Source organism: Furipterus horrens, unplaced genomic scaffold, assembly GCF_987537825.1.
Source record: "Furipterus horrens unplaced genomic scaffold, mFurHor1.1.pri manual_scaffold_8, whole genome shotgun sequence".
Taxonomy (NCBI): domain Eukaryota; kingdom Metazoa; phylum Chordata; class Mammalia; order Chiroptera; family Furipteridae; genus Furipterus; species Furipterus horrens.
Window position 1 is genome coordinate 45,013,348 of NW_028327178.1, and position 22,259 is coordinate 45,035,606.

The window sequence follows — 22,259 nt, forward strand, 5'->3', positions numbered from 1 at the left end:
AGAACTGAAAGTAAGATTAAGTATGATACCTTCATGCTTATTTTTATCTTCAGCTTTTTTTCTCTCCCCAATTTTTGGATCTACTAGTTTGTTGGGTAGGTTTCTTTCTACTTTAACACTAGGTTTATAGCAATTTGTTTTAACACACACCTATGCTGAATAATGGATCTTAAAGCTGTTTGTCTTAAATTTCCTTATGTCTAACGAGAAAAATTAATTTCCCTTTCACCTTCAGATGGGTAGGTAATAGCAATAGAAAATTACTTTTCAGTGCTACTGGAGGGCTTCCGGGAACTTCTTCAGTGGTACGATAGAAATCCATTTAAACACCATTCTGAAACCCAGTGTTTCTCTTTCGATTGTTGTGGCTTTGCAGAAGAATGGCCTACACATAACTCAACTATTCTTTTTCTCAAAAACAAAACAAAGAAACCTAAACAAAATGGAAAACGTTTATTTGGAGTTAGTTTTCTGGTGGTGATAAGGTCCTTTAAGCAGAGTTCAGGAGCTCCTGTATGGCCGCCTGATGCTCAGGACTGAGGTGTGCTATGCATTCAGTCCACAATCCTCCAGAAGCCTGTACCTGGCGAACTACGTTAGCCAGACGTTTGGCACAAGGATCCTCATGTTTAATTGCCTCATGCATTTCTCCTTCTGCAATTATACTGAATATTTTGGGCAGATTGGTATTGTTTGGGCCAAGAACAATTGGGTGATTACTTTCTTTTTTTTTTTTTTTTTTTTTTTTTTTTATTTTGGTTTTTCAATTACAGTTGTCCCCTTTTCCCCCAATTTCTCTCCCCCACCCAGCCCACCCCCTCTCCCGCAATCATATCCCTCCCCGCTGTCCATGTCCATGAGTCCTTCATACAGGCTCTTTAATTAAACCCTTCCCTTACTTATCCCCCTTCTCTCCCTCTCCCCTCCCCCCTATTGACTGCTACTCTGCTTTTTGTTCTATTTAGTTCCTTTGTCTGTGTTGTTCTTTAGTTTCCTGTATTAGGTGATATCATATGGTATTTTTCTTTCTTTGCCTGGCTTATTTCACTAAGCATAATTCTCTCTAGTTCCATCCATGTTGTTGCAAATGGTAGGAGTTCCTTCTTTCTTTCTGCTACATAGTATTCCATTGTGTAAATGTACCACAGTTTTTTGGTCCACTCATCTACAGATGGGCACTTAGGTTGTTTCCAGCACTTAGCTATTGTAAACAGTGCTGCTATGAACATAGGGGTGCATAAGTTCTTTTGAATTGGTGTTTCAAGATTCTTCGGGTATAATCCTAGTAGTGGAGTCGCTGGTTCAAAAGGCAGTTCCATTTTTAATCTTTTGAGGTAATTCCATACTGTTCTCCATAGTGGTTGCACCAGTCTGCATTCCCACCAACAGTGCAGTAGGGTTCCCGTTTCTCCACATCCTCGCCAGCACTTGTTGCTTGTTGATTTGTTGATGATGGCCATTCTGACTGGTGTAAGGTGGTATCTCATTGTGGTTTTTATTTGCATCTCCCTGATGGCTAATGATGTTGAGCATTTTTTCATGTGTCTATGGACCTTCTGTATGTCCTCTTCGGAGAAGTGTTTGTTCAGGTCCCTTGCCCATTTTTTAATTGGGTTGTTTGTTTTCTTGATGTTGAGTCGTATCAGCTCTTTATATATTTTGGATATCAGTCCCCTGTCTGTGATGTCATTGGCAAATATGTTTTCCCATATGGTTGGTTTCCTTTTCAATTTGCTGTTGTTTTCTTTTGCTGAGCAGAAACTCTTCAGTTTGATGTAATCCCATTTATTTATTTTTTCCTTTATTTCTCTTGCTTTAGGAGATGTGTCCGTGAAGAGATTGTTACGTGAGATATCTGATATTTTCTTGCCTATGTTTTCCTCTAGGACTTTTATGGTGTCACGGCTTACATTTAAGTCTTTGATCCATCTTGAGTTTATTCTCGTGTGTGGTGTAAGTTGGTGGTCTAGTTTCATTTTTTTGCAGGTCCCTATCCAGTTCTCCCAGCACCATTTGTTAAAGAGGCTCTTCTCACTCCATTTTATGTTCCTTCCTCCTTTATCAAAGATTAGTTGACCATAGAGGCCTGGGTTTATTTCTGGACTCTCTATTCTGTTCCACTGATCTATATGTCTGTTCTTATGCCAGTACCATACTGTTTTGATTACAGTGGCTTTGTAGTATTGTTTGATATCTGGTGTTGTGATTCCTCCTGCTGTGTTCTTCTGTCTCAAGATTGCTTTTGCTATTCGGGGTCTTTTTTGGTTCCATATGAATTTATGGAGTATTTGTTCTAGGTCTGTGAAATATGTCATTGGTATTTTAATAGGGATTGCATTGAATTTGTAAATTGCTTTGGGTAGTATGGCCATTTTGATGATGTTGATTCTTCCCATCCAAGAACATGGTATTTGCTTCCATTTATTTGTTTCTTCCTTAATTTCTTTCTTCAATGTTATGTAATTTTCAGAGTACAGGTCTTTTATCTCTTTGGTTAAGTTTACTCCTAGGTACTTTATTTTTCTTGTTGCTATAGTAAATGGTATTTTCTTTTTTGTCTCTGTCTCTGCTATTTTATTGTTGGTGTACAGAAATGCCTTGGATTTCTGTATATTTATTTTGTACCCTGCGATTTTGCCAAATTCACTTATTATATTGAGTAGTCTTTTAGTGGAGTTTATAGGATTTTCTAGGTATACTATCATATCATCTGCATATAATGAAAGTTTCACTTCCTCTTTCCCAATTTGGATTCCTTTTATTTCTTTTTCTTGTCTGATTGCTGTGGCTAGGACTTCCAACACTATGTTGAAAAGGAGTGGAGAGAGTGGACAACCTTGTCTCGTTCCTGAGTTCAGGGGGAATGCTTTCAGTTTTTGTCCATTGAGTATGATGTTGGCCTCAGGCTTCTCATATATAGCCTTAATTATGTTAAGATATGCTCCCTTTATTCCCATTTTGCTGAGTGTTTTCATCATAAATGGGTGTTGAACTTTATCAAATGCTTTTTCTGCATCTATTGATATGATCATGTGATTTTTGTCTTTCATTCTGTTTAGGTGATGTATTATATTTATTGATTTGCGAATATTAAACCATCCTTGCATCCCTGGAATGAAGCCCACTTGATCATGATGTATGATCTTTTTGATGTGTTGCTGGATCCTGTTTGCCAATATTTTATTGAGGATTTTAGCATCGATGTTCATCAGTGATATTGGCCTGTAGTTTTCTTTCTTTGTTGTGTCTTGACCTGGTTTGGGGATTAGGATAATACTGGCTTCATAGAAAGAGTTTGGGATTTTCCCTTCTTCTTGGATTTTTTGGAACAGTTTGAGGAGGATAGGAGTTAGTTCTTCCCTGAATGTTTTGTAGAATTCGCCTGTGAAGCCATCCGGCCCAGGGCTTTTGTGTGCAGGGAGATTTTGGATTACTGTTTCAATTTCCTTCTTTGTTATTGGTCTGTTGAGACTTTCCACTTCTTCTTGATTCAGTTTTGGAAGGTTGTATGTTTCTAGAAATTTGTCCATTTCTTCTAGATTGTCAAATTTCTTGTCATACAGTTGTCTGAAGTAATTTCTAACTATCATTTGTATTTCTGAGGTATCAGTCGTGATTTCTCCTCTTTCATTTCTGATTTTGTTTATTTGTGTCTTCTCTCTTTTTTTCTTGATTAGACTGGCTAGAGGCTTGTCGATTTTGTTGATTTTTTCGAAGAACCAGCTCCTAGTTTCGTTGATCTTTTGGATTGTTTGTTTAGTCTCTATGTCATTTAGTTCTGCTCTGATCTTGATGATTTCATTCCTTCTTCTTGCCCTAGGCTTTGTTTGTTGTTGTTGTTCTAGTTCTTGTAGCATTGTGGTTAGGTTTTTTATTTGAGATTCTTCTAGCCTTTTCAGATATGCCTGTATTGCTATAAACTTCCCTCTCAGGACTGCTTTTGCTGTGTCCCACAGGTTTTGGGTTGTTGTGTGCTCATTATCATTAGTTTCTAGAAATTTCTTGATTGCTTCTTTGATGTCATTGTTAACCCATTCATTATTTAATAGCATGTTATTCAATCTCCATGAGTTTGGGTGTCTTTGATTTTTTCCTCTGAGGTTGATTTCTAGTTTCAAGGCATTGTGATCTGAAAAGATGCTTGATATGATTTCAATTTTCTTGAATTTGTTGAGGCTTGTTTTGTGACCTATCATGTGGTCTATCTTTGAAAATGTCCCATGTGCACTTGAAAAGAATGTATATTTTGCTTCTTTGGGGTGAAAAGTTCTATATATATCAGTTAGATCCATGTGGTTTAGTGTGTTGTTCAATGCCTGTATATCCTTGGTGTTTCTTTGCTTTGATGATCTGTCTATTGTTGATAATGGAGTGTTGAAGTCCCCTACTATGAGTGTGTTGTTGTTGATATCCTTTTTGTGGTCTTCTAGTATTTGCTTTATGTATTTGGGTGCTCCTATGTTGGGTGCATATATGTTTATCAAAGTCATATCTTCTTGATGGATTGTTCCTTTAAGTATTATGAAATGTCCTTCTTTGTCTCTTTTTATTGTCCTTGCTTTGAAATCCATTTTGTCTGATATGAGAACTGCTACCCCGGCTTTTTTTTCCGGTCCGTTTGCTTGGAATATTTTTTTATATCCCTTTACTTTCAGTCTGTGTAAATCTTTTGTTTTGAGGTGTGTTTCTTGTAGACAGCAAATATGTGGGTCCTGTTTTCTTATCCATTCCGTTACCCTATGTCTTTTAATTGGAGCATTTAATCCATTTACATTTAAGGTTATTATTGACGTGTATTTATTCATTTCCCTTTGTACCTCTGTTCCTCTCCTCTCTTGTTTTTTCCTAGAACAGTCCCTTTAGCATCTCTTGCAATGCTGGTTTGGTGGAGATGTATTCTTTCAGTCTTCCTTTGTCTGAGAAACTCCTTATTTCACCTTCTATTTTGAATGAGAGCCTTGCTGGGTAGAGTATTCTTGGTTGTAGGCCTTTGTTTTTCATTGCTTGAAATATTTTTGACCATTCCCTTCTGGCTTGTAATGTTTCTGTTGAGAAATCAGTTGATAGCCTTATCGGAGCTCCCTTGTATGTTATTTGCTGCTTTTCTCTTGCTGCTTTTAGGATTCTCTCTTTGTCTTGGAATGTTGCCATTTTAACTATGATGTGCCTTGGAGTGGGTTTTTGGGGGTTCCTCTTGATTGGAACTCTCAGTGCTTCTTGGACTTGCATAGCTTTTCCTCTCATCAGGTTCGGAAAATTTTCTGTCACTATTTCTCCTATCAGATTTTCAATTCCATGTTCCTTTTCTTCTTCCTCTCGTATTCCGATGATCCTTAAATTATTTTTCCTAATGCTATCCTGTAATTCCCTTACATCTTGTTCATATTTTTTCAATCGTTTTTCATTTTGCTGTATTGTCTGGGAGTTTTTCTCTACATTATCTTCTAACTCACTAATCCGATCTTCTGCTTCGTTTAGTCTGCTTTTGACTGATTCTACTGTGTTTTTCAGTTCAGAGATTGTATTCTTAAGTTCTTCCTGGTTCTTGTTAACGATTTCTATGTCTTTTTTTATGCTGGTGTAGTTCTCTGCCAGTTCCCTGTAATTTTCTTGGAGCTGCTGGTAACTTCCTTGAAGGTTGTCATAGTTGATTTTAAGGATGTCGAGTATATTGAGCTTCTTTACCACCATTGTTTTGAATTCCATGTCTGACATTTGGGCTATGTCTATTTCGTCTATCTCTCTTTCTGAGGATTCCTCTTTTCTTTTCATTGAGGGGTTATTTTTGCGTCTTACCATGTTGGATTCTTTTTGTTTTTATTTATTTATTTATTTATTTATTTATCTATTTATTTATTGGGGGGGTAGTCTGCTTTGACTTCCCTCCTTTGTGGTGTAATATTCTTTATCGAAGGTCTGGGAGTTTCAGTGGTGCAGTCTCTTTGATATCCTGAGCCTGATGGTCTTAAGTTACCCTTTATGTCGTTTGTTTATGCTGTTCGGTTATATTTCAGATGTTCTTTGATAGGATCTTCCTTCTGGCTACTTGGTTGAGAGTCACTCTATCTGCTTTGTCTTGAGTTCTTTTGTGGATATGCTGTTAAAGACATAAACACACAGCCCAGGCAGGAGACCCACACCCTCAGAAAGTATCCCCCACTCTATCCTGCTATCGTTAGCCAACTAGCCCGTATTAATATAAATGTAAAGAGATTTGAGCTTTTATACTATAAGAAGAATAGATACGAGTTGTTTTTGGGGAGGAAAAATATAATTTTTGATAGAGGGGTTGATAGATTAATAATAGTTGAGACTGTGCAAGCCAGTTAGTAATATTTACATTGTATGTTAAGAAAAATAGAAGAAAAGGATAGAAAAATACTTAGTATAGTAAGAAAGTGGGATTGTATTGTATTTGGGTTTATATAGTAATTATATTGTATTATTTAAAGTAATAGGGGGGCTAAGCTAGACACACAAACGAATAAACCACTATTAAAGAGAAAGGCTGAGAAGGAGAGGTTATATGCAACACGTTAGAGATAAAGTTTGTTATTATTGGAAGAGGTGGAGGAAAAACACTCCCCCAAAAAATCCCCAAGAAAATAGGAGAAAGAAAAGAAGAAAGAGAGAAAGAGAAGAAAATAAAAAATTTACCACAACCCCCCCCAAAAAACCCCAAAAGGTTAGCAAGAAAGGAACAAAGAAAGATAGAAAAGAAAGAATACAGAAGAAAGAAAAAAGAGAGAGAAAAAAAAAAAATTGAACCAAAAAAAAAAAAAAATATATATATATATATATATATACCCCCCAAAAACCCCCCAAAAAAAACCCCAGGAAAAGAATAAAGAAAGAAGGAAAGAAAAGAAATTATTAAGAAGAAAGAAAGAACAAGGGGGAAAAAATTTGGGAGAAAAAATTTGGAGAAAAAAAAAAACGATGTTTTTACTCCGTTTTAGCCTTGGTGTGTTGCCTTCTTTTTCTGGGTCCGCAGCTGGTCTAGTGTGGCAGGTCAGAGGTTCTTGTTCTTTTGCCGGACTGGTGTGCGCACCCGGTTGCCGCTATGGTGCGCGCCCGCGATTGCCGGCGCGGCGCGCTACCTTGCTGCCCGCTGTAGCCAGTTGAGGTGCCCTTGCGCGTAAGCCCCTGCGCGCTCTGACGGCCCGAGAGTTTGCCCCGCGGTTGGAGCCCACTGCTGCCGGGCCGCGGTGGTTCCCCGTTCGTGCCAAGGTGTCTCTGTCCGCGCGGGCGGCCCGAGCGCTTTCCCCGGGATTGGCTCCTTCTTTCGCTGGGGCGCGGCAGTTCCCCGTTCGCGCCGAGGTGACCCTGCCCGCTCGGACGGCCCGAGCGCTTTCCCCGGGATTGGCTCCTTCTTTCGCTGGGGCGCGGCAGTTCCCCGTTCGCGCCGAGGTGACCCTGCCCGCGCGGACGGCCCGAGCGCTTTCCCCGGGATTGGCTCCTTCTTTCGCTGGGGCGCGGCAGTTCCCCGTTCGCGCCGAGGTGACCCTGCCCGCGCGGACGGCCCGAGCGCTTTCCCCGGGATTGGCTCCTTCTTTCGCTGGGCCGCGGCGGTTCCCCGTTTGCGCCAAGGTGACCCTGCCCGCACAGGCGGCCAGAGAGCTCCCACTGACCCCGGGCTGAGGTGCTTTCACGCTCGCACGCTGCCCCGTGCCCTCAGTCCCGCTGAGCCGAGCTCCGGGAGTTGGTCTCTCACCTCTTAGGGCAGGGCCAGGGACACTTGCGCTCAGTGGAATCTGGGTGATTACTTTCAATCAAATCGCACAGATAATTGAAAGTCTGAACAGCCTCTTCTTTATCTTCATGTAGTGGAAGCCATGACAACCAGTGTGGTAGGACTTCTTCAATGTTCACACAGTCAGGTTTGTACTTCATAATTTTTCCTACTGCTGAGATGCAGTTCTCTGTAGCATTAACATTTTCTTTGGTCTTAGAACCGACAGACTGAATAACTCTTACCAGCAGTGGGAGTGCTTCTGTACAAAAAGGACGGTAGTTATCTCCCCCATACTGTGCCATGACTCCTAGGCCATACGCAGCTGCTTGCCTTACTTCTGGGCTGCTGTCACATACATACTGGAGCATTGGCCTTAAGAAATATTCTGCATATTTAAATGAGGCTGGACTACAGTGTTCTATAACATCATCAAAGATGCACAATCCCCATTGTCTGTCTGGCCATGGTCTATGCGGACACTCATCTTGTAGTGACTCTTCCACCTGTTCATCATAGTCTTCATCTTGTCTTTTAACTTGCCGCAATTCTTGATTTTTAAAATGTTCTTCGAGTTTAGCTTTCAGTATACCTCCCAGTTCTTCAAAGTGTTCATTATTAAGGCATCCATCTCCCATTACTTCAATGCACTTTGCAAAAGAATGCATTATTTCTGAGAGGACATCTGAATCTGGTTCTGTGCCAATGGCCTTGATTAGAGCATCGCACATAAAATGCCACATCTGTGTGAGATACTCAGGACCTCGAACTCTTGCACATTCCAAGAGAAGAGGCATGGATTCTGCTGCGGCCACTCGAACACCATCGTGGAAATAAAATTTCAGTAGAGGGACCATCAGTTTGACAACCTGTTCAGTATATTCCACAAAGCCTTCTTTTAACTCCTTAGCATAGCAAACCAGCATCTGACAAGCAGTTGATTTTTCTTCCAGACCTGCAGTTTTAATACCGAAACTTTGCTGATCTCCAAGGTTCACAAATTCCCAACCATCATCATCACTCATATTCTCCATGTTTTGGGTATCTAAAAGGGCTACTTCAGGCTTAATTGAAGCTGTCTTCATTAAAGGTCCCATGACCACTGGAAGGTATTGCTGAAATTCTTTTCCAAGGATCTTGCACATTCTCGCCCATGCTGAGATCATATAAGAGATCTGAGGATCATCATCATCCATATCACTGAAGTCTGTCTGGGTCTTCAACAACAGCTGCATCACATCCGATGCATCTTGCATGAATTTTTCCTTTCCAACAGCCAGACCAATGAGGCTGATGCATTCAATAGTTTTTCCTCTGAGAAGTCTAAGTTCCTTTTGAATTGCATTCTCAACAATGTGCTTTAGTGATGGCATAAATAAGTCATAGTAGGGGACAAATTTTTCTTCTGCAGTATCTGCAACTGATGCGATAGATGTCACAACTTGTTCCAAAACTAACTTGGTGCCTTTTTGAATCAACTCTTGAAGCTTAAGTACCATGATGGAATGCAGATGTTTCACCAAATTATCCAAATATGGAATAAGTAGCGACTTGGGACAGTCTTCAGTAAAGTTAATGAGAGCAGCAGCAGCATGGGCCTGCACTCGCTGATTGTCTTGGTCTTCCATGGTCTGCAGCAGAGCCGCAATCACCTTCTCATGGAATTTCTTTTGGAAAGCAGGTGCAAAATCTGTAGCCATCTGTCCCACGGCATTACAGGCTGCATACCTTACTCTTGGATGAGGATCCTGAAGAAAAAGCAAAACAAAATTTACTATCTCATTTAGAATTCCTTCCATCTGCTGGTGGCATCCTTCACCAATGGCAGATAAAGCCATTAATCCTGCATGCCGGTATTTCCAGTCAGGATTTTGAAGCATTTGCATAATGTGTTCCTTGATCATTGGCAAAACGAGTTTTCCACCAAGTCCACAAGCCATTCGGTCCAAAGCACTCTCGCCAGCAACTGCATTGCTGTCAAAATCATCATCTTCTAGTTCATCTGCATTTGCCCAGTCCTCATCCTCTTCCAGATCAACCATCATTGTTAACATCTGAGGAATAGTCTGTGCAACAATATTGGTATGTTTTCTTAACATAGCAGCTGCAGTCTCAGAGAGGGTCACAATTACTTCAAGGGCAAGCTGGCGTTGCATATTACTGAGGCTAGTGTCTCCACACAACTTTAGACTTAGCTGTAAAGTAGCTTCCAAGTGAGGACGCAAATACTTTGGAACAGTATCTGCAATCTCAACAAGGGATTTAAGGACTGAATCATCATTCTGGTAGCATGAATCATTTACAGCCTGTAAGAATCCAGGTATCAAGTCTGCAAAATGTTTGAACAGAGCAACATTATGCTCATTTGCGAGTATAAATGCAGCTGTAGCTCTAGCAGATAATGTTCGGATCGATGGATGTTCCTGATCTTGCATACACTGAACTAACATCCGTTTGATGACGTCTAAATAGTGCTGCTGTTGGTTCCCAAAAATTCCAGGAAAGTTCCAGAAAATGTGAAGAGCGGCTTCTCGCAGTCCCACATTTTGAGAGCTGACTGAATCAAAAAGGAACTTCAAACCTTCAGGCCATTGGTTGTTACCATCTTCATCTATTAAGTTTCTGGCTAGCTCTGCAGCAATATCACAAATTTTCTTCCTCATGCTAGACTGTGTTTCCATTTGAATAATCATTAGTAGTTCACTCTTGATAGCAGTCTGGACATCAGAAGGAAGAGTTGGGTAGACTTCATCAAATGCAGAGGACAAAAGACGTCTTAGGAGAACGGCAGCCATTTGTCTAGCCTCCTCAGCAGCTGTAGTGTTTCTGATGGCTTGTAAGAGGAATGTGATTTTTGACTGTCCTGGGATATTCTCATATGTTTCCTCTGCCTGTTTCCGGACCACATTGTCAGGGCTGAGCAGGTTTCCCAGGAGCAGGTAGAACTGTTGCTGCTCCGCCGCGGCCGCCGCCATTGCGCTAGGCGTGAGAGAGAGGAGGGAGGGGGTCCTCTCTTTTTTTGATTTCCACAACAGATCTGGCTCTGCTTCCAGCTTGTATAACTGCAATTATCTCATATTCTAGGCTATATTTCTGCCTCTAGCTGCTGCCTAGCTCCCTCATGCACTAAAATGACCTATTCATTAATGTGCCATAAGTGTTCTTTCTTGCTTAGTTATAAAGCCCTTGACTTCAGGCATTTAAGGTCCTTCAAAGCTGGCTCAAACCTCTCTTTCCAGAGTGCATTAGTCTAAGTTCCTCTACGTAAATTACATGGATGTTTGTGATTCCTAGACTGCCCCTAGTATCTTCTTGGCCCTGAGACTTTAAGTGGAAAGCCCTCAGAATCCTACTCATCTTTGAAGGCCCATTCAAGTCTTCCCTCCATGAAGCCTTCCTTGTTTATTTCAACCTCTGACAGCACTTTCCTTGAGGGGAAACAGTCCTCCTATTTACTTTATATTTAAGCTATCCCCTTAGTGTTTTCCTAAGTGCCCTATTTTCCCTTTTAGGTTCAGGCTCTAGGAAGGCAAGAACCAATTCTTACACATCTTTCTACTCTTACCCTATTTTAGTTGACTAAATACTTTACTGACTGAAATAACAAAATGAATGGAGATATTTGGAAATGTAGAAAATCAGTGCACTGCTTACAAATGCTACTTCAGCTGAAGAAACAGGCAGCAAACTCAGCAAAAGGAAAAGTTCACTGGGAATTCTAACATGTCGATTCATCCAGTTTGTGGAAATCTACCTCCTTATTTAAAAATATTTTCAAATTAATATTATTTATACTTTAGTTCAAATCCTTCCATTTTAAGGCAAAGACTTGAGATAAGACAAGAAATATAATAAATGAACATATAAAAATTTATATATGACTAGCACAGTGTTCACACTGTAAATATGCACAGGCAAAACAGTCTGTAGGTTCTTCACACCATATTTTTCAAATCTCAAAGCTATCACACACCCTTTAAAATTCCCTTAACCTTAGATACAGCCATAAACTGTAAGAGCCATATTTATAGTCTATTCCACTGGGTCCAGTATTGTTGGCTGTTTACAGAAATGTTGGAGAATGCTGTCTGTGGTCCATTTAGGTTGACCATTTCTTCCAGGGTGAGGTGACTTTATCACAGGATACATTTCACAGAAGATCTTTCTATAAGCTCTGTCTCTACTCTTTAATTTTTTTGTTTGTTTCATGCCAGATGCCTCATTAGAAAAGTAGCAATATTGAAATGGCAAAGGTAGCAAGGTTAATAACATTAGTATGTCTATAACTATTCAGCAAAAAAACACAAAAACAAAAACAAAAGAGACCATCCTGGAGATGACTATTTGCTCCAGAGAACCTTTATTCACATGATCTCCCAGATACCAATAATAAAGCCTATAACTCTGGGCTCGGGGAAATTTTTCTTCCTGACCTTACTCTGGTGAAAATTCTCCTTTTTTCCCCTCAAACCACTGACAGAATTGGGGTGATTTACTCTGAGGCACAGTATTTATGTTAAGTGTGAACAAGTCCTCTAAGTAACTGAAGGCTGTGAAGGGTTGCATGTGAGATCGGTTTCCTTTTGCAGAGCCCTACCCAGACCGGAGCTAAACAGGGCATGCAGCAGTGCTTGGTATGGTCCAGAAGAGGTGTGGGTTACTCTGTGGTCAACACTGGCCTTATGACATGGTAGGTGGCACAAGGTCTGGGTAAGTCTACAAACTCTGTAGCAATGCTGGTTTGGCATCAGAATGACCTAACTTAAAAAAAAAAATACATTTTAGAAATTTTATTTATTTTGGGGGGTCCTTAAGCTTGGGGTTAAGCCAAGGGTAGGCAGGGCCTCTGAGGGTGCTACTGGCAAGACGGGGCTCATGGACTTTATCTGGTGCCACCTTCAAACTTCAGTTTGTAGAGTCAGAGTGTAATGGCATTGATCATAAGCATTCTTGGGGTGGTCATTTGGTGGGCTTTTGGTTATGATGAAAGAATCTATTCGAACTAGGAGAAAACACATTTGGTCTTTTACACTTTACCCACTTAATTAATCAGAGTTTGAGGAAGAGACAGATCTCATAATTGAAGCAAAGTTGTCAAGACAAAATATTTTCTTTTTACAAAGGAGTATAATTTATACAATTATAAATTATCTGATAATCCACTAAAATGTTATCCATTCCTTAAGAAATCTTGAGGTTATTCAGTCTTTCAAGATACATATATACTTTGATTCTTTCTCATACCTTGTATATAAAATATAAAAAGAACAAACACATGCACCCCACTCATTTGGTACAAATACATACATTTTCTAGACAACTGAATATGCATGAATTTGCAAGGTTTCTTGATAGAAAGGCCTGGTTCTATTGTTTATCATCATTGTCATCATCATCATCACATCACCTTTAATCTCAGTTCTGTTTACTCTATATAGTACTTTCACTGACGTTAGAAAAATAGTCAAGACAGTTGAAATGTATGTGCATAAAGGCAGGGACTAAACAACTAATAAAGATAATTTGGAAGTCACCTCTATCAATACCAACAATATACCCAAATTTCTTTATAATTACAAAGTTTAGTGGTAGTCATTACTTGGTGTCAAGGAAAACACCGAAAGAAGCTTCTGGTAACTCTTCATCTCCCTTCTTAATTTTGTTCAAGATTTTGTTTTTTAAAAATAATCCCCATTGCTTCTCTGGACATTTCCAATACCTTGTTTATTAAAAGCCTCAATGAGTCAATGATGTACAGCCCTTGAAAACAGTGAATTTGAAGCTAGAAAGGACCATAGAAAAAGCTGGGCAAGAATTTCCCAAAGTGTGTTGTGTGGATCTCTATTCCTGAGAGAGAGTCTAGGAAAAACAAAACAAAATAAAACAAACAAACAAACAAAAAACAGATTTAGTGCAATATGTTTTGGGGGAGGTGTTATTAGTAATATCCTTTCTTTAGAGATTCACAACACATTTTAGCTTATTAAAGGTTGTAAAGTTTTGCAGTAAAGAAACCTTTTTAATGTTTTCACCCCAGCATTTTGTAAAACTGTCTGGTCACTGACTTTTTGAAGACTATCTCTTGCCATTTCTCAGAACGACCTTTCCGCAGAACATACCAAGGAACTTCTGATTGATGCCAAGTCCCTCATTTCACAGATGAGGAAATTGATCACGATTCTGTCTCCTTTCACCTAAACCACTTTTACCCACAAAAACCTTGGGTAAGTATGGATAACAGTCTTTTGAAGCAGAAGACGTCTATCTTTTTAAAAGAAAAAAACTGAACTCTAGGAAGTTAATTGATTTACTTAAAGTCACCAATTAACTAGTGTCTGTGTCTAGAATTTAGAATTTCCTCATTTCTGTTTTCTCTTTCCTCATCAAAAAAATCTCTTTTATAAGGTCACTTGTCAGAAATCATTACAGCCTACATTTTGCTTTATCTTATGGTGAATCTTTTTTTTTTTTGGTCTCAGTACAGTGATAACATTTTTCACAGAATTCCATCTCATCTATTTCCCTGCTGAATGGACACTTCATTTCTCTCTGACAACACAGCCAAGCTGCCCATGGCATAAGGAATACTCACAATTAAGCAACCCCAGGGCTTTTCTAGACTTTTACTCGAATCTATTTACATTATCTGTTTGTAATTACAATCATGTAATTTAATTAAATATTACAAAGAGTGTTTTAGTATGAGTGAAGAAGAGTTGTTTCTCTAGAATCTTTTTTAAAAGAGTTGTTTTTCTTTCAGTTTAGCAGGGATCAGAATCACCTGAAATGTTTGTTAAAACAATTTGATTAAACAGGCTTAGAGTCTAATAAGTGCCCAGGTGACACCAATGCTGTAGGCCAAGGGACTCACTTTGAGATCAAACTACCTTTGACCTTTCATTGTGATGCACTAATTTGACACAAAGTAAATTTTCCACTGCTGGCACATGCTGAACCTATAGCAGCTAAGTAGATGTTATCACTTTCTATTTGGCAGCCAAGATGTAAAAAAAAGAGAGAAAAGAAAGATATGCAGTCCTTAGGAACATCTTGACTTGAAATTGGTAGGATCAGACACAGGAGAGAGGAAATCTAGACATGAGAGAGTCTGGAGACTCAGAGTATAGTTTACAAAATTAACCCTAGAACAGAGAGCCTGAAAGATGATTTCACTTTGTAGGAGTGTTTTCTTATGGGGGAAAGTCAGAAATATCAGCGAAAACTCTTATTTGGAGACCAGAAGAGTTTAAAGGGGACTAAAGGAGAGGCAAGTTTCTGACTCTTTTTTGACTAAAAGTATAGTAAGAAATATATAGTTTACTTCTTCATCCAGTATAAAATAAGAGGACTCCAGCAATATATTCTACCCTAGCTGATCCTCTTCTATCCTATATTATTCTCCTTCATTTAAAAATACTAGCTATGAGCATTACATTAATTTTTGACTCCCACTTGAGAAAACAATGTATAAATAATAACTGGTGCTGCTACAAGACTCATTTATCACCCTATCAACATCTGAGATCAAAACCTGGTGTGGCAATCAATAGAGCTGTTCAGGTGAGATTAGTCTGGGGCATCCCAGATCTCTTTTCTGAATTCCAAGTTGGAGAGAAGGCAAGCCTACAAGGAAAGCCTCCTGTTTAGGCTTGATTCACACTGTAACCAGTGAGGGCCCAGGGCTAACCTGGTGAATGAGTGACCTCAGGGAGCCCCTCATTCCTTGGTTGAGGGAGAAAAGAATAGGTGATAGTTTATGAGCAGTTGTGGAAGTGCTGAAAGAACCAGAGGTCTGAGGGTGGAGTGTGGAGGACACAGGTGCACCCACTTCACCACCAAAGGCTGCAGTAGAGACCACAGGTGTCAGCAGGAATTGGCAGGCTAGAGGACCTGAGGGCCAGGCAGATGTTGCTACTTCTCAGCTGACACAAATGATGAGGATGAATGAGCCACAGCTTAGAGGCCAGTGAGGTCAGGCTCTGAGGAGTCAGGATGCTGGGTAAGCTTCCCAGTGTGATGATAATGTTTAGTTTGTCCAAATATCTACCTGAAAACAGTACCTTGCACAGAGTGACTATTATCTTTACTGTGCCAGGACTCTTAAGTTCTCGGTCTTGACTGAAATTGGGGTCTCAAGAGGTAAGCTTAATTTACTTGTAGAAGATAAGAAAAAGCTATGTTCCTGCACATATCATTTGTAGCTGTAGATTTTAAACCTGATATTCTAGCATTGAAAGAATTTTTGGTGTATAAAGGCCACATGCAGCTCCTACTGTCATTTTTAACACTTAACTTAGTGCCAATGTTCTAGACACTGTACTGAACACTAAATCAGACTTAATTCCCTGTTCACTTGGCTCACAGACAAAATGAGAAGAACACAATATACAAAGAGACAGTGTGATGGGGAAGGGCTATGCATGATTATGAGTGACATATTCAGGAAGTAGAAATAATCTCATGACATATTTGGGATGAAAACTGTGCACTCATACATCATTGATTAAACATCTCAAAAATAGTCTGTAACTATAGAATTTTGCTCTTAACTCTGCTTGGCTGGGATTCAGGATCATCAGCAGAAGCACTCCTGAAAAATCACTATTTCTGGCCCTCATGGTTTGACCTGGCCATTTGTATTTTCAGAATGTTCCCATTGTGAATCTGCTGTGCAGCTCCAACCAGTAGTCACTGTCATAGAAGGTTATATGTGTTTTTAATAGATTCTCTGCTTGTGCCTGATTATTTCACGTGGCATTCTTAAGAGGAGAGAAATGAATTATTTAGGCTATCTCAAAAATGTTTTCTCAGTGAGAAAATATCCTTAAACATATTATCATGTAACCTCCAATTCTGCATTAATTAGAACACAGTTTTTTAAAATTTTATTTTAGAGAGGAAAGGGACAAGGAGGTGATGGGGGCAGGGATGGGGAGAGAGAGAGGAGAGAGAGAGAGAGAGATCAATTGGTTGCCTCCTGTATTCGACCCAACCAGGGATTGAACTTGCAACGTAGGTATGTGTCCTGACCAGCGATCAAACCCAGAATGTTTTGGTGTACAGGATGACACTCCAACCAACTGAGCCACCTGGCTAGGGCTAGAACACACTTTTAATAAGCATTGTGAAAAGTAGTAAACTTATAAAAAAATGTGTTAGAAGCATCATGCTAGGGGTAACTTAGTCCTAAATCTCAAATAATAAATGTAATGGGGCAAATACTTGCATGTTTCATTTTTAAGATGCTTATGCCACTGTAATAGAAAGCTTCATTCATCTCATTCTTCATGGTTCTGGTGGCAAGGTATGTTTATTTAGGAAATCCTTGCTTGCGTTGCTGAAATCAGTAGCTAAAAAGCATACTACCCTGAAATATGGCAGTGGTATGTGGGAGCACAAGTTAGAAACAAACTTTTCTCTACATTGAAAAATCTAAACACCAGTGATAATTCTGTACTGAAAACCATCTGGGTGTATTGGCACGACAGCCTTTTGCTACGCAACGCAGAGGGCGGTAAAAGTAGTTCATGTCCTAAACAGTTGAAACTAATTGATGAAGATCTCTCCTAAGAGAGGTTTTTTTTGGCCATAGATAGGCAAGACTTGTCAGAGTCATGACACAGGTTTTTAGCAGCTAAGTTCCCTTATTTAAGACCCAAGATCATATAAACCAAACAATTGGATGGAAATAGAGGTTTTAGTCCTTGACTAGCAATAAAGTTAATCTGTTCTTTTGTATCAAATTAATGTTATTGGTTACTACTACCTTGGCAAACCATTAGCTGCAACTTGTGATATTCTCAGGCTGAGTTTTAAAGGGGACCAAATCTCTAGTAGTGACAATCAAAAACCCTGGATGTTACAATTGTTTATTGATAGTATTCACTATGGATCTTTTCTTGCTCTTGATTTTTATTAATTAACGATAAGTACTTCTGTTTCACTGAGATAGCAGTTGAGTAAAAAGAGAAAACACTTGGACTATAAAAATTTATAGATTTCGCTTTCCTTTGGTTCTTCTAGTAAACTGTTAATAGTCCCTGGATTCATTGAACAACAGGGATCATATGCTTCATTTTTGGTGTCTCTTTGGTGTATGACACACAGAACAGGCTCAGCTATTGTTGACTTCCTACCTTAGAAGACACTGTCTATATCACTTTACCTTTCTATTTACTTAGAATGTTAAAAAAATCTTGGTTTTAGAAGTAGATATTTCATACATGTTTTTCTCTTGCCTAGGTGGCCAACTATGGTGTGTTCAACTGGTTTTGAGTTTTTAGAAGAAAAGTACTATTCTCTCCTCTTTTTAAGTCAACTTATCAAGCACAAGGCTTATACAGATAAACTGCAGCTTTCCTGATCTAGCATTATTTCTGATGAGTTTAATGAGGGGTTCTTGGGAATGAACTTGCAGTGGCATAGAAACTGGAAGTAATTATTTGCTCTATTTTTACAGTTTAAAACTTTTACAAGTTAGTAGTTTGACTATAGAAACGAATGCTTGCTGCTAGCTTTCTGGTATTCCTACCTAATATTAAGGGATAATTAAAACATCTTTCCAATAAGCATGTGCCATTATATCATTATTTAAATACTAAAGAGTCACTAAAGCAGTAATTTGGAGATATTATCCACAGGGCTGCTTTCTTTCCCACACCTCCATTCTTTTTTTACTTTTTATTTATTGATTTTATTGCTTGCTTCTCCTATGTGCCCTGACTGGGGATCAACCTGCAACCTTGGCCTATCTGGAAGACACTCTAACCAACTGAGCTGCCTTGCGAGGGCCACACCCCCATTTTCAAAGAAGTAAAAATGTAATACTTTTGCTGGCAATTTCTGTGTTGATATTCAGCACAATGACAATAAATTGAGAGAAATTTAGTGATTTAAGACAAGACATGCAGAATGGGATTTGATTCTCTTTTCTTTAAATCTAGTAGTTCCAGACCAAAATTTTCATCCATTAAAAATGTTTATTATAGGCCAAATTCAAATTGGATAACCACTTAGAATGAAACACAACATGTAGGTAAATGACCTCAGTGGACTAAAGTTTTATCTTCTTAGTGGACTCTAGAACAATTGAAACCCTGTTAAGCAACTGCTTGGAATGAGGGCAAAATTGGTGACTAGGAATCACTGCCATCTGCTACCACCTGCCTTTGCAGCATCCGGGGGATGCTGATTATAGCCGTATTTCTAGCAAGCTTCAATGGAGTGACTCACCTTCTCTTTTGGATAGAAATAAAGGATTGAGAAGAGATACCTCATTTTCTAAATATTTGAAAATATTGAAAAAATTAGAAGGAATCTTTCTGATGTCATCCATAGTATCTAAAAAAAACCCCCATAAATGCCAAGAGGAAAGGCTAACTGGAGGTGAGAAAATTTCTACAAAACATGCAAGGATGATCGCTTGGCTGGAAATTTGGAGTCAGAGTTCTAATTCTGGTTTTGTCTCAAAAACGGCTTGAAGATAAGACACTCAAACCCTCCAGAGCTTAATTTCTCCAGCTGTGAGTAGAGAAAGGGCTACCTTAATTATAAGAGCACAAGTAGGACAAATACGTAACTCCTATTAGAAAGTTTGTGATGGTAAATGCCTATCAAGTAAACTTGCTTTCTTGCTAAAGACAGAGTTTACTGGGCACTTACTTTGCATCACATTTGGGACACATAGTTTTATATGTACTGTGCCAGCCTTTAGGATGAGGGCTGGATCTTATACATATTTTATTATTAACACAGTGGTTGGCTAATATGCAGTACTCAATAAATATTTGAACTGAGTTGATTTGGCATACATTACCTGTTACAAACAAAGGGAAGAAAACCCTTTTCTTTGATGGTGGGTGAAGGGTATTTTAGGTGGTAATCATATAAAGAAGGTCAAGGTTGGATCTGTATTAAAACAAGGTTTTTCTTTATTCCTCATCATATGAATGAATTTCCCTTCATTTTATATGGAGAAATCTACTTCTAGACTCTGTCAGCAGATGAATTAGAACACTTAGATAACTGTTGCTCACTTTCAAGTGGTCCAATGTGTACAGTATTGCTCATTGTGGGGTATATAGCAATACGGTATATTACAGCCAACCTGAATCACCCAGCAAGGAAATTGCATCCATTTTCTATTCTACAGAATGGCAATTCAAGTGCATTTTCTAATGATTTGATTGATGGCTCCTCTGTGAATTTTTTAGAAGGAATTAAAATAAATCCTGATTCCTTTTACTGACCCATAGCACTCTCCTTTTCTCTTCTTTTGCATTTGGCCTGCCAAAGAGGTAAGTGATAATATCTATTCAATACTTAGCTGCTACAGGCTCAACAAGTGCCAGCAGTGGAAAATTTACTTTATATCAAATTAATGCATCACGATGAAAGGTCAATGGTAGTTTGATCTCAAAGTGAGTCCCTGGGCCAATAGCATCAGTATCACCTGAGCACTTACAAGAATGCAAGTTCTCAGGTTCCAGCCAGGTTGAATCAAATTGCATTAATGGGCACTTCAGGTGCTTCTGATCCCTGCCAATGTTTTGAAACTCCTGCTCTATGATATTTAATGCTCCAGTCAACAACAAAGGGTTATTCTTCTTGGGCCCACTTTTATTTTGAAAATAAAGATTACATTATATGTTAATCTGTTCCATATGGATAGCTAAATTTAAGAAACCAAAATCTATTTCATTTATGTATAACAGCTCTAGGTTATTAGAAATATTATGCTGTTATCTAATAACCTAATTTCAGGTGGGGAAACTTCAATTCACATTAATAACTGATGGGAGAAAATGCATACAAGTTAAAGACTAGGTTTTTTCTTCAGGAGTCTCACAATCTAGTGGGGGTATTTAAATATATAAATACATGAAATAAATACACAGCATGTCATGAGATCCCCAGAGAAATGCAAAGCCAGGGAACAGGGATATGGGTTGAGCTTTATATAGAAACCCACAGGCTATGGGTGGCTGGTGTTTTTATGAGGGCTTGACCTTAACAGGGCCTCAGCTCCATGGCTAGACAGGTGAGCCTGGCTGTGCCAAAGCAAGTACTCTTTCTGTGCCTTTGTTTCCTTTCTTCTAAAATAGTCTGAGGTAGGGCTAGAACTGTGATTTGAAAGTGCCCCCTGCCTATGGGTTTGGAGTTGGGAGAGGCCAAACTGGGCAACTCTGTGCCTTCTGCTTCAACCAGAAAAGAACCTGGGTTCTCTGTCTATATATCAGGTTCCTATGTGTTAGTTTTTGTTGGAGAAAAAGATTTCACAGCTGAAGCAAGACATAGTCTCTGAGCTAGGTGATAATTAGGTTTGTTCTAGCTTCATGGTTCCATAGTTGCTACTTCTTCATGAACTTTCTTGGAGGATTCATTAGTAGGAAGAAATACCTTGAATTCTTTTCAGGAACTTGTTTATGGGACTACAGAGTAAAATGATATGTTTTCTGTTAAATGTGACTTCTGTTTATCGTTCAACATGAGATAGAAAAATAGTGAATTCCTGAATTTTCCGTAAGAGGCATATAATTACCTTTTCTACTTTCCTAATTTAGGAACAGAACAATTTTTCTGTGGCAGAACTGAAATATAGGACTGTTTGGACTTGGATCAAAATTTCAAAATAGATCAGAATCTCAAACAAATGAACAAAATCTCTTATAGTTAAGTTTTCATTATTATTGATCCTTGAACTGACTTCTACTCGGAAGTTAGTCTTCCATTTATGAATATACAGGGGGTGGGCAAATGCAGATTTACAGTTGTGAGTACACGAAACAGTTTTTATTCTGGTATTATTTGTTTTATTATTTATTTGTATTACATCTTTAAACTTTTGCCCACCCTGTACAGTGACCAAAATTATATTCTCTCTCTAATCTACTACCATATGTCTTGCTAGCTTAAAAACATCACAACAAGAATGAAAAAAAATTTTTTTTTCCAAACAGAAGTCAAGAGAATAGCACTCAGATAAATGACCAATGGGAGACCTCTGTTGGAAAACTGTTCCATTTTACATTCATAACAATTTAGAAACTCAGCCTTAATTAACAATCCTTCTCATGGTACTGTGGTTTCTTTAAAAAAATAACTAATAGTTTTATTAGCTGGGGGTAATAAATGAAGCTATGACAATTCTGTACAGGAATAACTGAGAATACTTAAAGAACACATGCTAACTGAGCTTGGGTTCAAGTCCCCTTGAAGTGAACCTCATGGAGATCAAAAGCACTGGGTGACCTGCTGAATTGATGGCAGTTCACTTCACTGTAGTTCAAGGACTGAGTTGCCCAGTTACAACTTAAAGAGGTAATCAAGACAATTAAAAAGGGACAAAGGAAGCTGGAAACAAAAAACAGGAACAAAGACTGAAATTGTTAATTGTGACTGAAAAAGGCATGGTAGAACTGAATCCCAAACATAGGATCTGTGATCTGTTCCTGAAATTCTTTTGTAAACTTGGAGAGTTTCAAAATCAATTAAGGCTTTGATTTTTGAAAATAATAACCACAAGGCA

The 22,259-nt window shown here is 38.8% G+C and overlaps 1 protein-coding gene across 1 annotated transcript; it reads right to left on the bottom strand.

Annotated features, from left to right (window-relative positions):
- Window positions 1-434: 434 nt before the first annotated feature.
- Window positions 435-10,732, bottom strand: LOC150002841 (importin-5-like). Its single transcript, XM_090285776.1, has 2 exons — window positions 7,767-10,732; window positions 435-723 (listed from the first exon to the last, which is right to left on the bottom strand). Exons 1-2 carry the CDS (start codon window positions 10,705-10,707, stop codon window positions 491-493), a joined length of 3,174 nt encoding a protein of 1,057 aa, XP_090141902.1. The 5' UTR covers window positions 10,708-10,732; the 3' UTR covers window positions 435-490.
- Between the last annotated feature and the right edge of the window lie 11,527 nt (window positions 10,733-22,259).

What these genes read in the sequence shown, in the direction of transcription:
- LOC150002841 (XM_090285776.1), bottom strand. Translation starts at nt 10,707, where the DNA reads ATGGCGGCGGCCGCGGCGGAGCAGCAACAGTTCTACCTGCTCCTGGGA. An exon ending in TCTGTGCGATTTGATTGAAA is followed by an intron (nt 724 to 7,766) that starts GTAATCACCCAG and finishes AAAAAAAAAAAG; the next exon opens with AAAGTAATCACCCAATTGTT.